The sequence below is a fragment of the Chironomus tepperi genome, unplaced genomic scaffold, assembly GCF_022539635.2.
Source record: "Chironomus tepperi strain 1889 unplaced genomic scaffold, CSIRO-AGI_Ctep_v1 contig_67, whole genome shotgun sequence".
NCBI lineage: Eukaryota > Metazoa > Arthropoda > Insecta > Diptera > Chironomidae > Chironomus > Chironomus tepperi.
The window spans coordinates 1,956,642-1,972,279 of NW_027226189.1; the positions used below are offsets into that span (position 1 = coordinate 1,956,642).

Here is a 15,638-nt window from a genome sequence, read left to right on the forward strand (position 1 = left end):
CCTGTAGATCCCTATTATCGTAGTTATTCACAAATTGGAATTCTCATTCGAAGAATTCGATTTTAAGAAAATTGGAGCAGAATATGTTACAGAACCAAAAATATACACATTTTTCTATGAACAGATGCATTAATCAGTCTAAAAAGCTGTTAATTAAAGCAGAAATTCGATTCTTTGTTGAAAAATAAATGAAACCGAGTAATTTTGAAGCTTTTTTATTATTATTATTATTATTATTACCTCGTTTTTCTTAACTTGCTTTCTTGTCTGTCTTTCTGTTTGTCGAGGTCAAATCTTGCGATCGATTTTTCGACCACTTCTACTGCTCCAATCGAGCTGAAATTTTTCAAGCATGTGTATTCTTGATGACAATGCAATATTTAAGCATTAGTTAATCACAATATAGCTTAGTTATGCTATAATTAATTAATTTTTACAAAAAAAGACGTACGTATTACGTGCGTATTACGTACGTATTACGTACGTAATTCTTTCAGTCCTTAAAAAGATAATTTTTATAAAATTCCAAGCCAGTCAAGGGTTCAAGTCTCGAATTTTCCAACTTTTTTTGTCGTACTTTTCAATTCTTTTTCATACTTTTTTGATAATTTATAATGTTTTAAAATAAAGTTTTCCATTTTCACACTTTTATACGCTATTTTTCAATGTTTTCTTGGAGTTTAATATTTTTCATCATGTATTGTCACATAAAATTTTATGTTTTTGTCCTCATGATAGAAAGTCGAAAAAATTATTCCTTTTTTTAACAGAAATCAAATTTAAATTAAAGCTAATATGTGAATTTCTTGATAATAATAATTATAACAAAAATATCAAATAAATACTTTTTGATTAATATTATGAATTTAACCATTTAGTAAATATAAATAATATGTCGTGGTGGCGTAATAGTTAGAGTGCAGGTTTTGATGAACATGAGGTCATGAGTTCAAGCCTATGCCATGAGCAGACTTTTTTTTAAGCGTTTTCTTTTTTTTCGAAAATTTTGTGTTCTTTCATAAAATTCAATGTATTGATTCTGTCCAGGATTCTGTCCGGCCTATCGGTGGAGCTTCGTACTTCAAACTTATGCCAAGCGAAGCTTGGCCTATCGGTCTAGCTTAGTTCTTCAAACTTATGCCAAGCGAAGCTTGGCCTATCGGTCTAGCTTAGTTCTTCAAACTTATGCCAAGCGAAGCTTGGCCTATCGGTCTAGCTTAGTTCTTCAAACTTATGCCAAGCGAAGCTTGGCCTATCGGTCTAGCTTAGTTCTTCAAACTTATGCCAAGCGAAGCTTGGCCTATCGGTCTAGCTTAGTTCTTCAAACTTATGCCAAGCGAAGCTTGGCCTATCGGTCTAGCTTAGTCCTTCAAACTTATGCCAAGCGAAGCTTGGCCTATCGGTCTAGCTTAGTTCTTCAAACTTATGCCAAGCGAAGCTTGGCCTATCGGTCTAGCTTAGTTCTTCAAACTTATGCCAAGCGAAGCTTGGCCTATCGGTCTAGCTTAGTTCTTCAAATTTATGCCAAGCGAAGCTTGGCCTATCGGTCTAGCTTAGTTCTTCAAACTTATGCCAAGCGAAGCTTGGCCTATCGGTCTAGCTTAGTTCTTCAAACTTATGCCAAGCGAAGCTTGGCCTATCGGTCTAGCTTAGTTCTTCTTAGATGTCGGATCGGGAAAGTAAAACACAAATAATTGATATCGTCCATAAACCATATATTTGTGTAAAATGATGTAAACGGTGAAATATAACGTAACGAAACGATTCAATTTTTCTAAAATTGTATAAAATATAAGAAAAAGTGTATAAATAAAAATGAAGTAACCTACTTCGTGAAAACACGTCCGATCTCGACGAAGTCAAGTAAAAAAGAGAAAGAAAATCGGATCAAATCGGTAAACATAAATGAATCGGTGATAACCGATAGAAAATACAAAAATATATCGACCGTTGTAACTCCAAGCAACATAGTCCCCCTAAAGAGGACTGTGTCCGCTTTACACTGCGGTGCTAATAATAAAACGGTCATCTCACAATATGAATATGATACAAATAAAATATAACATATAAATTGTCTAAACATAAACATAATATAAAATAACATTGGTCCATATAACAAACTAAGGATCTCCACATGTCCAATAAGTCCTTAAAATCCAAGCATCAATGAATCACAAACAAAGATTTTGATGTAATAAGCAGCTAGTGCCTAATGTACATCAATGTAATTTGTTGCATAAAATCCTGTTTTGCGCGATGTCGTAAAATTTGACACTATAGAAACTGCAAACCTTTGTGTCATCCTAAAATATCCGCAACATAACTGAATGGACTCACTTGGATAAAAATCAAAACACTGAATACGGCGGCGTTGAGTCACAGAAGGAATCACACAAAATTCATCAAATAAACTCGACTACTCTGCGGCAATTCAAACATCCAGACTTCTGGATCTCAAATCAAAAGGCCGGTCAGTCCAAAACATAACGATAACAAAATCCAATTTAACAATATGATGATGTAAAAGCAGATGTAGAGCTAGTCTACACACTGCTTAACTTGATCATTAACAATATATCCAACTTGCATAAAAAAAATATACAAAACATCAGCTCTAAACATCTCATAGTCCCCCCGTGACAAAAATGACTAATACCGCTGGAACTGCATTGCTATGTCACCACATTAACCATCTAGGTGTCGTAGACTGAAAATCGCCAGCAAAAAAACAACTTTTGTCACCAAAATATGCATTTGATAATTCTGGATCAATCAAAATGCTTAAATGGGAGAAAAAGAATGATGTATAAAATTAAAAATCAGTGTGATAAGCTCTTTATCAAACAACTGAAGCACTAAATAGAGCCAATAACTGCTGCTAGTTGAACTAAACTATCGCCTTCATCAAAATAATAATCGCTGCCAAATATTCGTCAAATATTCCTTAGATCCAGAAATTGTGAAAATATGATGAAATTTGTCTCAAACGTAAATATACAGGCAGGAACTTGATCGAATCGATATAATTAGGATGAGATCTTGTCTCAAAACCTACTTTTGATGATCCTCAACTGCTCAAACTTTAATTTTTACAATTTTCAGCCTTCATGAGCTTGTCACGAAAATGCGAAAATGTAAACATAACTCTTTGACAAAAAAATTTCTCAAAAATAAAATGTTGCACAATTTCGTGAATCTAGGCTTCAATGTTGTCTCTGGATCAATGAAATATGATAGCTCAGAGATTGCTGGAACCTCTAGAGCTCTTTTTGACACAAATTATGATGAAAAATTTTAATTTCGAAACATCCAGAAATTAAATTTTTCCAAAATCCAAAAAACACCAAATTGGACGAAATTGTTCGTCTTTCGAGCCACTCAACACTTCTCCGCGCCTTTTTGAGCTTTTAGAATCCTTTATGAATATGAAAATCCACGAAATTGTTCCTCAAATCCAGAAAATTAGCAAATTTGTTGGCCGAACAAAAAAATCCTCAAAAACGTGAACTGAAGTGCCGAAACTTAACAAATTAATACCTTTAGGACTAGATCTAGTCTAAAATCCACATTTAATTAATTTGTGCAGCCCTAATATGCAACTTTACAATTTTTCAGTCATTCTGAGCTCGTCAAAATAGACTGAAAACTGTAAAACATAACCAATCGATGCAAAAAATTATTCTCAGCCAAAATCTCACACAATTTGAATCTGGATCGATGAAAATGATAGCTCAGAGACTCTTAGAATCTTCTAGAGATATTTGCAACAATAAAGCACGATGAAAAATGGCGTTTTTGAAAAAGAAAAAAATTGAATGTGCAAGAAAAAAATTGAATGATGTCGGATCGGAAAGTAAAACACAAATAATTGATATCGTCCATAAACCATATATTTGTGTAAAATGATGTAAACGGTGAAATATAGCGTAACGAAACGATTCAATTTTTCTAAAATTGTATAAAATATAAGAAAAAGTGTATAAATAAAAATGAAGTAACCTACTTCGTGAAAACACGTCCGATCTCGACGAAGTCAAGTAAAAAAGAGAAAGAAAATCGGATCAAATCGGTAAACATAAATGAATCGGTGATAACCGATAGAAAATACAAAAATATATCGACCGTTGTAACTCCAAGCAACAAACTTATGCCAAGCGAAGCTTGGCCTAAAAAGTAGAAAATAAAATACTTTATAAAAAAAAAACTTTTTAAAAAAACCTCGTTTTTCGCGTAGACTAAAAAGGAGAAAATAAATTTTATTTTGTGCTGTAGATAATTTGATTTGAAAGTTGAGACGACACATGAATTACAAACATACACCTTGACCTTATCGTATAGTTCTACAACTAAAAACGAGGGCGCCTGGTAACAGAACTTCATCAAAGCTTTGCGCCTTTCTTGACGAAAAATAGGGTAATCAATGTATTTTTGAAGGTATTTTGCCTTTAATTTTTATTTTACAAATATTTTTAATTCTAGCTCATTATTTGTTTTGGAAAACACATGAAAATCATCTTATTGATGGCAAAATATGTTTTGGAGAACAATATTCCCTATTTGGCAGTTCTTTAACTAAGTTTTTTAATTTTTTGCTTCAACAGCCATTTTTTCTTAGAATTAAGAAAATTTTGACCAATATTTATCGAATATTTTCGTCCTCAAATACAAATTTTTCTTCATTATGAGTAACCAAAAATGATATTTTCTATCTGTTCCTGTGTTTTCATGAAGATTTTAACAGTATTTACTGCTTAAAATTCGAGAAAACAGCCTTCCAAAAAATGAGGTGTTGAATGTATTTTTGGAGGTAAAAAAATTTGTTTTTGGAGGTATTTTTAACGGAAGTTTTTTGAATTTGGTTGAAAAAAATAGTTTTGTTTACTAAATTTTTTGAGGAAATTTTATTTGTTCTTAACATAAATTTATTAAATTAAGTGAAAATTATCGACGTGAGGGATCTTTTTGGATAATGAACAGCGATTCTATGAACAATTAAGCAAACAGGAAGGATTATTAATTTTAAGGAAGAATTTGGAGAAAATTATAATTAATTTCATCATATTAAATATAATAACATATTCATAAATGAGAATCAATACTATAGTCACATACTAGTTAGGTAATATAAATCAATTCATCTAGACTACTAAAAAATTACAAAAGTACTCGTTCTTATCGAGTTACTTCAGCGCATTTTTGTCCCAGCGATCAGTAATTGATTTTAAAGTCAGTTCCCTGTCTATAGAACAAGATCCAGTAGGATCCATATAACTCCCAGATCCTCAAAAACAAGATCCAGTAGGATCCAGTTCACTTCCAGTTTCGCAAAACAAGACCTAGTAGGATACAGGTCACTTCCAGATCAAAAAAATAAGATCCAGTTGGATCTAGGTCATTTCCAGATCTACAAAACAATATCCAGTAGAATCCAGGTCACTTCCAGATTCACAAATCAAGATCCAGTAGGATCCAGGTCACTTCCAGACCCACAAAAACAAGATCAAGTAGGATCCATATAACTTCCAGATCCACAAAAACAAGATCCAGTAGGATCCAGGTCACTTCCAGATCCATAAAACAAGATCCAGTAGGATCCAGGTCACTGCCAGATTCACAAAACAAGATTTAGTATGATCCAGGTCACTTCCAGATCTAAAAACAAAGATCCAGTAAGATCCAGGCCACTTCCAGACCTAAAACATAAGATCCAGGTCACTTCCAGACCTAAATCATAAGATCCAGGTTGCTTGCAGACCTAAAACACAAGATCCAGTAAGATCCAGGTCACATCCAGACCTAAAAAACAAGATCCGTATATAACTTCCAAAAATTTAAGAACTTCATCATTTAACGGATTTTCATAATTCAAACCTCATAACGGTCAAAAAAAATTCAAACATTGTTCAGTAAACACTGTAAAAACATCGAAAAACATTGAAGAACACTGTAAAACAATGAAAAAACGTGCTGTTGTTTTTGTTGTTGTTGTATATGAAAATGAAAAACTGTTAATTATAGTATTTATGCTTTGATTTGAAACTTTTAAATGCCAATAACTTTATGGATTTATGTGTCTTATTAAGCTACCTTTTTGAAATAAATTTCAAAAATGCGCTAAAAAGCATTTTTTTTTTTTACTTTTAAAAAAATTATTTGTTTTCGTGTTAGAGGATCGATACCGTAAAATAAACGCCAAATGTTAAGTTAATTAACGTCTGTACCACATATTTTAGCCATAAAGATTGCTCTAATGGATTTTTTAGCTTTTTTCTGCAAAAATTTTACCAACGGCCATTTTTTGAATTACCTCCAAAAATACATATTTTTACCTCCAAAAACAAATTTGATACCTCAAAAAACAAAAACGAAAATAATGTATACAAAATCATTAATTATGCTTAAATGAATGAGAATACCAAAAAGTTAAGCTTGGGATATGATTACAGCAGTATCATTTGATCTTTTGGTATATAAAACTCTTTCATGCATGCAGTAATTACAAAAATATTAACACTCAAAGTTTTCAAAGGGCAAAATACCTCCAAAAATACATTGATTACCCTACCAAATGAAATTTTCAAAAAACTCAATTTTTTGTCTTGTCTTAGCATTTTAATGTCATATGTCATTGTTAATTCAGTAAGAATTAATGTTTATATACTGTTTAAAGTTCATTTAAACCATCAAAACTAAAAATTAAGAAAGATTTTAATGAAAACGTTTTTTAGTTCTAATATTGAAATGAGTTTGGATTGTAAAAGCTCTTTTTCAAAAATCCACTCATCTGAAGAATCGCCCATAAGTTAAATTAGAGTTTATAAAAGAAATCAGCGATAAATGGAAATTTGACTCCAGATTGCTCCAATTTTGCATCCGTTAATAAGCCACTACCAAAATGTCATTAATCAAACTAGATAAAATAAATTTTCCGATTTCAAATGACATATTCGATTATAAACAATCTGTAAGGACTAGAAGAAATTAATAATTTTTAAGATTTCCATGAAAATTTTCGTTTTTTCTTCATTTGTTTAAATTTTTTTACTAAGCCATTACTCGTTATTAAGCCTTTTTTTACGATTTTGTATCTTTTGAAATATTAGACTTCGTTTAATTTCAGCTTTCTAACTTAAGTGGTCGAAATTTATCGTATTATTATTATTTTTTTGACTATATGTATATACCAGAATATAAATACACGTGACAAACACACAGACAAGATGCAGACAGGAGTATTATATTTTTCTTTTAGGAAGTCATTTTTCTTATTTATTGTTTATATGTTCAAGTTCGCCGAGAAAAATCTCCGTCTTATTCGCAGTTTTGATTTTGTCGTGTGTGAACTTGCTTTTATTTTCACGAGCAGTTATTTTTGTAGAAGCAGAAAATTATCGAGGAAAAAAAAGTCAAAATATAATATAAATACTAAATTTAATAAGAGAAGAAGCATTATGATATTAAAACTTTTTTTTTAAAAAAAAAAATGTCTCTGATTTTGCAAAGTGAAAAAATGATTTATGTTGACGAAAATATTACTCCAGATGATGGTAAGTCATCATTTATATTAGAAATTTGGTCTAATTTGTTTCTGATAATTAACATAATTACGAATTATAACATCTCACAAAGTTCATTAAATATTTCTAAAAGCATAAATTTCAAAATTCATTAAACGAATGAAAAACGTAAAACTTTTAATTTTTTCTTATGAGTTTTAAAGAAATTTTTAAGAAACGTCATAAAAAAGAGAAAAAGAAAAACCAGTATTGGGAAATTTGCCAAAAAAAAAAATCGCTAGTATGAGAAGAAAAATAATCTTGTTTTTTTTTTTCAAAATAAAATTATGTTCCTCTTTGAAATATGTATGTCAAAATGTATATTGTGTTTCGAATATTCTTCAACATTGACCTTAACAAAAGTATTAGAAGCAATCATTTTTTATACATAAGCAATCGGAAAATAATTAATTGAGACCCATTAAATTTCAGCGCATTTCTGTTTCAGCAATTGATTAATAATTGATAAAAAAAATAAGATCTATGAAGGTCCAAATCACTTAGTCGAACTAAAAATAAGATCAAACAAAATCCTCAACAATCGCAAAGTTCGTACCATAGTTTTTAACTCGCTGCATACTTAATGACCTGCATCTACCAAAAAAATGATTGTTTCTTCATTATTAATACTTAAGATGATTAAGTCCCTTCTCGATAACAATAAAATATCCGACAATTCATTTCTATTTATGGACCAATCAGACTTTTCGCCGTCATATACCCTTAAGCCAAAATGGAAAGATTTTCGCCAGACTTTTTTTTGTCCGTCCGATTTTGCCACATTTTCGCAAGATATTGGACGATTTTTTTTCACACGAAAAACTCCGTCCGATTTGGAAAGATTTTTGAACGATATTGCCAGAAAAAAAATTTTTCATTTTCTGTCAAAAATCTGACAAATTTTATACGTCCGACTTTTGCCAGAATTTGCCAGACGAATTTTCTTTAAAAACGTTCGAAAAATCTTGCAGTTTTCGGTCCGATTGTGCAAGAAAAATCTTGGAAAAATCGGATGAAAAAGTATTTCGAATATCGGACAGAAATTGAAAGATTCTTCAACGATTTTGTCAGATATTTTTTGATTTTTTTTTTTTTTGGAATTTTCAGAAAATCTTATAAGTTATATATTTTTGATTTCAACCAGATTATGAATACATTTTTTAAACTAGATTGACTAGAATTAGAGACTTCGGTTTCTCAATATTAAATTTTCTTGATTCTGAACCTTAAATGATTTGATTAGAAAATCACTTATAATGCATAAAGAGAATTTCCCCCTCTACTAATCTCAATTCTGCATCTAGATTATGATGTAGAATTAAAAAACAAACTTATTACAACTTACTGTAATTTAGCTTTAGTTAAAAAGATAACTTCGGAATCTAAACAAATTTAATACATTCACATGTGAATACGATGTGAATAAAATACACTAAAACTAATTATTTTGGAAAATTAAAAAAGTTTTTTTTAATAAGTACAATATAAATTTAATTCAAAAAGTTTTATTCAAAATATAATTATATTTCATGCTTGAAATTCATGAGTAACTTATATATGTCTTTTGCCATACATAAAGTTATATAATTTCAGACAGCGGGAGCTCAGCGGTAAAGTGTAGGACTTCAAACAATTTTCAAAACATGCGATCCAAGGTTCAAATTCCAAGACAAATCTGCCATAATCTGGCAAAAATCGGACGAGTATAAAAGGTTTTAAAAAGATTCAAACGCTTGTGAAGTATATGAGAAAGAGAAAAAAAAAAATAGAAAAATGTTATTTTTAAAATTTTATAATTAAAAATCTTGCAAAATTGTCCAAAATCTGGCAAAAATCGTCCATAACTTGTATGCAAGTTGATCAAGTTATGGACGATTTCTCTGGCAAAATCTTGGAAATTTATAGCTGTTTTCTTGCATTGTCGTGCAGTTAAGGATTTTCAATGTATGGAAAATCTTGCAAAGTCTGGCAAAAATCTTGCATTCGAATTCTGGAAATATCGTCCAAAAATCTTGCCATTTTGGCGCTAGGGTATGGCTCCTTCTGCAGATGTTAACCTAAAACTGTTAAATTAGACACGTAATCTTGTAATGTTTTAGATTTAAAATACAATTGCTTAAGCACGATAAAGTGGAACGACTATCCATTAAAAGACATATCTTACATTTAAAATTCTTGTTTAAACAGTAACTAATCACAAATTGCTTGAACTTCGGCCTGAAAGACTGAAGCATGATCCTGCAATTTTTAAGATGATTTTAAGTCTAAATCATTATTGAAAAAGCGTGTATAAAGTCGATTATGCACGATTTTTCAATATCAAGCCTGAGCAAACCCAAGACCTTTGTCACGTAAGCCTAATTGTTTAAGAAAACCTAAAAAATTACAAAAGTACTCGTGATATTGATCGAGGGACTTAAGTGCATTTTTGTCCCGACGAACAGTAATTGATTAATAAGTCACTTTTAGTTCTGCAAAACAAGATCCAGTAGGTTTATCGAGAAATACACAATAAAAATAAATTTTTTATATAACGGTTTTCTGGGATGCAAACTTTCTACGATATCTAGTTTTCAAAAAAAAAATCAAAAATGCTCTAAAAAAATTATATATTTAATTAGGTATTAGGTAGTAAATTTGTATTTTACACGGAGAACAATGGAAAATTGCGAAAGTGTTAGTTTTGTTTGAGGCGAAGTTTGTCTGTATGACCACATATATAAATATTGCTATTATCATATAGATTCACTATATCATAACTAAATAAGCCATATTTTTTAGATGTTATTACACCATTTGAATACCGAGATGTAAAAATTAAAAAAGATGAAAATCCATCGGATAAATACACAATTCTTCCTGAATTAGGTATAAAAAGGAATTTCTGAAAACTTAATGAAAAGTATATTAATATATATGTATGATTACTTTATTTAGGTCGAGGATCCTTTGGAACAGTTTTTTTATGTAAAGATAAGCAGAATAATATGGAATTGGCTGTAAAAGTGGTAGGATATAAAAAGAAAAAAGAAAAAATAATGATGGAAACAGAAATTGATATTCTTGCATCTCTGCATCACCCTACTATCATTTGTATTTATGATGCTTTTGATTATGGAAATAAACTTTATTGCTTCATGGAACTTATTCAAGGAGGTAAATTTGATGACGCTGACGACTCTCATAATTAATATATAACCTATTTTTAAAAAATTACATTAAATAGGCGAGCTCTTTGAAAGAGTAATTGATGAAGATTTTATTTTAACTGAACGAGCTTGTGCTTGCTTTATTAGACAAATTTGCGATGCTATTGAATATATGCACAGCAAAAGAATTATTCATCTTGATTTAAAGGTAGGACTTTAGCAACTGTTTCTTTCAGATTCTTTATTGAGTGGTTAACATATTGTTTTGTGTTATAAAATTAGCCTGAAAATGTGCTCTGTCTCTCGAAACAAGGAAACCGAATTAAAATAATAGACTTTGGTTTTGCTAGACGTTATGATCCTAACAAGAACTTGCAAGTATGAGTTTATATAATTTTTATACCTTTATTAAAACATATATTTTTGTTTCTAAATTTCTTAATATGTCAGGTGATGTTTGGTACGGCCGAATTTTCAGCACCCGAAGTTGTCTTATTTGAGGATATCGGACCTTTTACGGATATGTGGAGCATAGGGGTTATATGTTATGTATTGTAAGCTATTGCGTGCGCAAATGCAAAAAAAATCATGCTCACCAAAATGAACCAATATATAGTTTATATATATGATATAAAACTGCTCGCTTGAGTCCCTTAAGCTGATCGTTTGACATCCATAGTCCTGAAATTATTATATTTGAAAATTATTTAATAACATTCTCTATACTAAAGAAATGAAATATTCACCTTAATAAGCCAAATTCAATGTCTTGATCATTTTTTTGTAACTAATTTTTTGATAAAGTTTAACTTCGCTATCGAGAAACGGGAATGTTCAACCCTTTTTTATCGTCAAATTTTGGTTGAATAAAATCATAGCGTTAGCCCAAAATACTAATAATATAGATTGAAATATTTAGTAAAAACTTTGAATTTTCTACTAAACTAACTATTTAAGGATTCTATATTTGTTTTTTTCACGGCACACTCGAGCTTGTTCTATGGCATTTCAGTGTGTCGTTACACTGCTTAATTAGAAGGGTGTTACTTTGCTTTATTCTCAAGGAGCTGTTGTATCTGATTATTATTTATTGAATTACAAATGCTCAACAATTGAAAAATTACGATACGCTTTCAATTGCCGTTTTTATCAACGATCAGCACTTTAAGGATTTAATTTCACTCAAGCGAGACGTAATTATCAAGAAAGTACGTAATTTCATTGTTAAATAATATGAGTTTATAAAACAGTGAATTACGTACTTATTTGATATTTAATAAAAATCTGTTGTAAATTATAATTGCAGACTATCTGGATTAAGTCCATTTGTAGGAGCTGACGATTATGAGACAATGACAAATGTTTCTTTTGCTAAATATTCTTTTGAATATGCTTCTTTTGATCAAATATCGCCCGTTGCAAAAGATTTTATTGAGAAGCTTTTAGTGAAAGAATCGTCAAAAAGAATGAAAGCTAAAAATGCATTAAAGCATGAGTGGCTTATTCAATTGGACTCCTTGCCTCCTGGTGTAACGCTATCGTTGACAAAAACTAAATTAAAGCGATATGTGATTTTAAGACGGTAAGATAATTTAAAATATAAATCAGATTTACTAAACAGTTTTTCATTTGTCAGAGCATGTCTAAATATTTACACGCTTTTTTAGTATTTTTAATTACACGCTTTTATTCTCTGTCGAGTTACCGTTTTAAAATTATTTTTAAAAGTATAGTTATGCAACCCGAGTGTTCATATAACTAGTTAAAGACTCGCTATTTACTTGCCCATGAATTGCTAGTTACTTGCCATTGAACTAGCGTTTAGAACTAAATGTATCTGAGACTAATGAGATTTTTGGATCGTTCCATTTAACTAGACTAGAGTGGCCAGAGGATTTTCGCAAAACATCGTGACACTTTTGGAAAAATCGAGACACTTCTAAGTTTGACACTATTGGGGTTCTTTTGAACCATTTTAAGCCTTATTATTCAACGACAAGATATATACCCTGAATTTACGTTATTATTCTTCCGATAAGCCACTGGCTTATAACGCAAATTCAGGGTAGATGTGTTCATAGTATGGGTGTCGATTACAAATCCCAAGTATTTGGGATTTGGGGTATTTTGTAAGGATTTGCTGTACCCCAAATACTTGGGTTTTGAACCCAAGTACTTGTACAAATCTTTATAAAAAGAATTTTTCCTATATTATTAAATTTTTTCATATTATTATTTTTTTAGTTCTTCAAAATTTTATTATTCATTAATATTTTCATAAATATTTGGTAAGAAAAATCTAGGGTTGGCCAAAAAACGCTACAGATCGGCATTTTTTTGCCGGCCCGTAGTTGAAAATGCATCCAAGTAAATTTTTATTACATATGAAAATTTTTTTTGGTTAATTTTAAGTAAATCATAGTGAAAATTCCATTTACGAGACTTTTTCAATTTAGTGTAGGAAAATCCAGTCGAAAACTTACAATTTTCCATAAATTTTCACTTTGATAAAATAAATTTGAGGTGAAAAGTCATAACTTTCAAGAGTTTTATAACCTATTTGAGAAAATTCACTTGCATCTAGATGCGTTGGCCTAAAATCCCAGAAAATACGCCTATTTATAATGATATTTTGTTCTTATTGGAGATTTGGGATTTGTACAAGTACTTGGGGTCCTGGGATTTGGGTATTTGGGATTTGTACAAATCCTGAAAACCCAAATAATCGACACCCCTAGTTCATACGGTGTACACTCGACCATATGGATGTTATTTTTTTTAATCTGATTTATTTAATTTACTTGCATACGTTTTCTTTATTGATTTATTTATTTTTCCTTTTTTTAGTTGGAGAAAAGCTGCTCTTTCAGTAATGTTTATAAACAAACTAAATAAATTAAGTAATTCACATCTAATCAATAATTATTAGTGACGCGAAGTTATAATTGTATTGGTTCGGAACCGTGGAATAAAAATTATTATTTTTGGACCTAAAAAAGGTTTAGCAAAATACTTTAATTATTGATATTTTTATTTTAAAATCGTTATTTCATACAATATTATTATTATAATTTTCTTGTTTCGTCCTAATTTGCTCAAGGTTTTTCAAAGAAATATTGATAAATAAGAAATTGAATTTAAGTTGTAAAAGCCTCTATGTAAGTTAAAAAAAATCATTAAAATGTAAAACCTGTAAAAAGTTTGAGAACCTCAAACACTGTTTTCAAAATAAATTTATAGTTTAGAATTAAAACTATACATTTTTTTTTAAATTCTAAAATTTTTATTTTAAGTCTACTTAAAGTTCACATGGGTTAATTTTGAAGAACGTATTTATATCTTTTTAGAGCCAGTTAACTATTTTGCAATTATTTATCCTTATTTTATAAATGAAAAGTAATTCCAATAATGTAAATGTGTCCCTTCTTTTGGAAAAGTTCGCATCGTTAATTCAAAGGGAACAGGCGTGGTTTTAATTCGCTCCGCAGTTAATTCAAAAATCACAAAATCTCCAGGTAACAACAACAACAGAAATTAAAGTTTCGAAACTCAGGTCAACGTGTTTTGACTTGTTCGGCAATAAATTCAAAATGGCAGAAACAACAACGAAGAAGGTAAACAAAAACTTTCTGGAAAACAACCTGAATCTCGACAACAAGATTCCAGTTCCAGAACATTAATAGGATCCAGTAGGATCCATATAACTTCCATATAGGGTTGTCAATTAAAAATACCAATATTTGGGTATTTAGTCCATTTTGTAACTATTTGGGTCGCCAAATAATTTGTAATTTCAAACCAAATAATTTGTATCTACCAATATAAGAGTTAAATGTAAAGCAAGTATGAATTTTTTCCTAAAAATCATCAAGGCTCAAATTTTGCAATATTTTTTAAAAAATTTATGTAGTATTTTTTAGAATTTTTGATCTTTGTTTTGAAAGTCATGACAAAGAGAAAGAAAATCGCACTTCATGTCCTTATTATTAAAAATGGCTGCAGTCATAAATAGGCTTGGATCTAGACATTAAATTCAAGAATAAAAACAGGACTGAGAAGTTAGAGGTGCGGTATATTTCATTGAAGTCCATTCAAGCTACGTTAACAAGTGTTGAACGAACCTTCTCTGTTTAGAGAAGTATGATAATAATAATATTTTAGTTATTTTTCTATTATCATTCTTTGGAAAACAATTAATTTCATTCCTTCTACCCTGAATTTACGTTATAAGCCAGTGGCTTATCGGAAGAAAAAAGTTTTCAAAATCGCAAAAAAAGCTTAATAACGAGTAGTGGCTTAGTAAAGAAATGTAAACAAATGAAGAAAAATCCATAACTAGTCCTTACTGATTGTTAACATCCGAATATGTCATTTAAAATCGCAAAAAAATTTTTTATCTAGTTTAATTAATGACTTTTGGTAGTGGCTTATTTACGGATACAAAATATTTTCCAGAATCAAATTGCTTTACTAAGCCAGTGGCTTAGTAACGGGTAGTGGCTTATAACATAAATTCAAATTCAGGGTAAGTTGATTGTTATTACTAATTGTACACTAAGCGTGAACACACAGGCAAGTTTTTAGAAATTCAGATGTTTTTAGGATCATATCCATACTTTCGAAAATATTTGGTATTTGTACGATATTTGGGGGTCTCGATATTTTTCATATTCACACCAAGAGTAAACGGAAAGTGTTCTGCTTTTAGCACTTATGTTTGAATTTTGAAAAACCGTTAGAAATTATCACAAAAAATTGATTTCCCCTTGAGTCAAAAACATTTAATTAAATTTTTACGGTTAATTAGTTGATAACTTGCAGAAATAATACCAATACACTTGATTAATTCAGCAAATATCAATTAAAATTAACAACACAAATAAATTGTGTGAATATATTGTTTTTGGTTTTACAGGAATCTACATTTTTTGAT

At 30.0% G+C, this 15,638-nt stretch overlaps 1 protein-coding gene across 1 annotated transcript; it reads left to right on the forward strand.

Moving 5' to 3' along the window:
• Positions 1-7,263: 7,263 nt before the first annotated feature.
• LOC139100579 (myosin light chain kinase 2, skeletal/cardiac muscle-like) lies at positions 7,264-13,723 on the forward strand. Its single transcript, XM_070653230.1, has 8 exons — positions 7,264-7,547; positions 10,338-10,424; positions 10,494-10,712; positions 10,783-10,913; positions 10,988-11,083; positions 11,156-11,259; positions 12,012-12,287; positions 13,553-13,723. The coding sequence occupies exons 1-8, from the start codon at positions 7,484-7,486 to the stop codon at positions 13,632-13,634; spliced, it is 1,059 nt and encodes a 352-aa protein (XP_070509331.1). The 5' UTR covers positions 7,264-7,483; the 3' UTR covers positions 13,635-13,723.
• Positions 13,724-15,638: the final 1,915 nt, after the last annotated feature.

Excerpts from the sequence above, each read along its gene's own strand:
- LOC139100579 (XM_070653230.1), top strand. The coding sequence starts at position 7,484 with ATGTCTCTGATTTTGCAAAGTGAAAAAATGATTTATGTTGACGAAAAT. Across the intron at positions 10,425-10,493 it reads CACAATTCTTCCTGAATTAG|GTCGAGGATCCTTTGGAACA; the intron begins GTATAAAAAGGA and ends TACTTTATTTAG. Across the intron at positions 11,260-12,011 it reads GGGGTTATATGTTATGTATT|ACTATCTGGATTAAGTCCAT; the intron begins GTAAGCTATTGC and ends TTATAATTGCAG.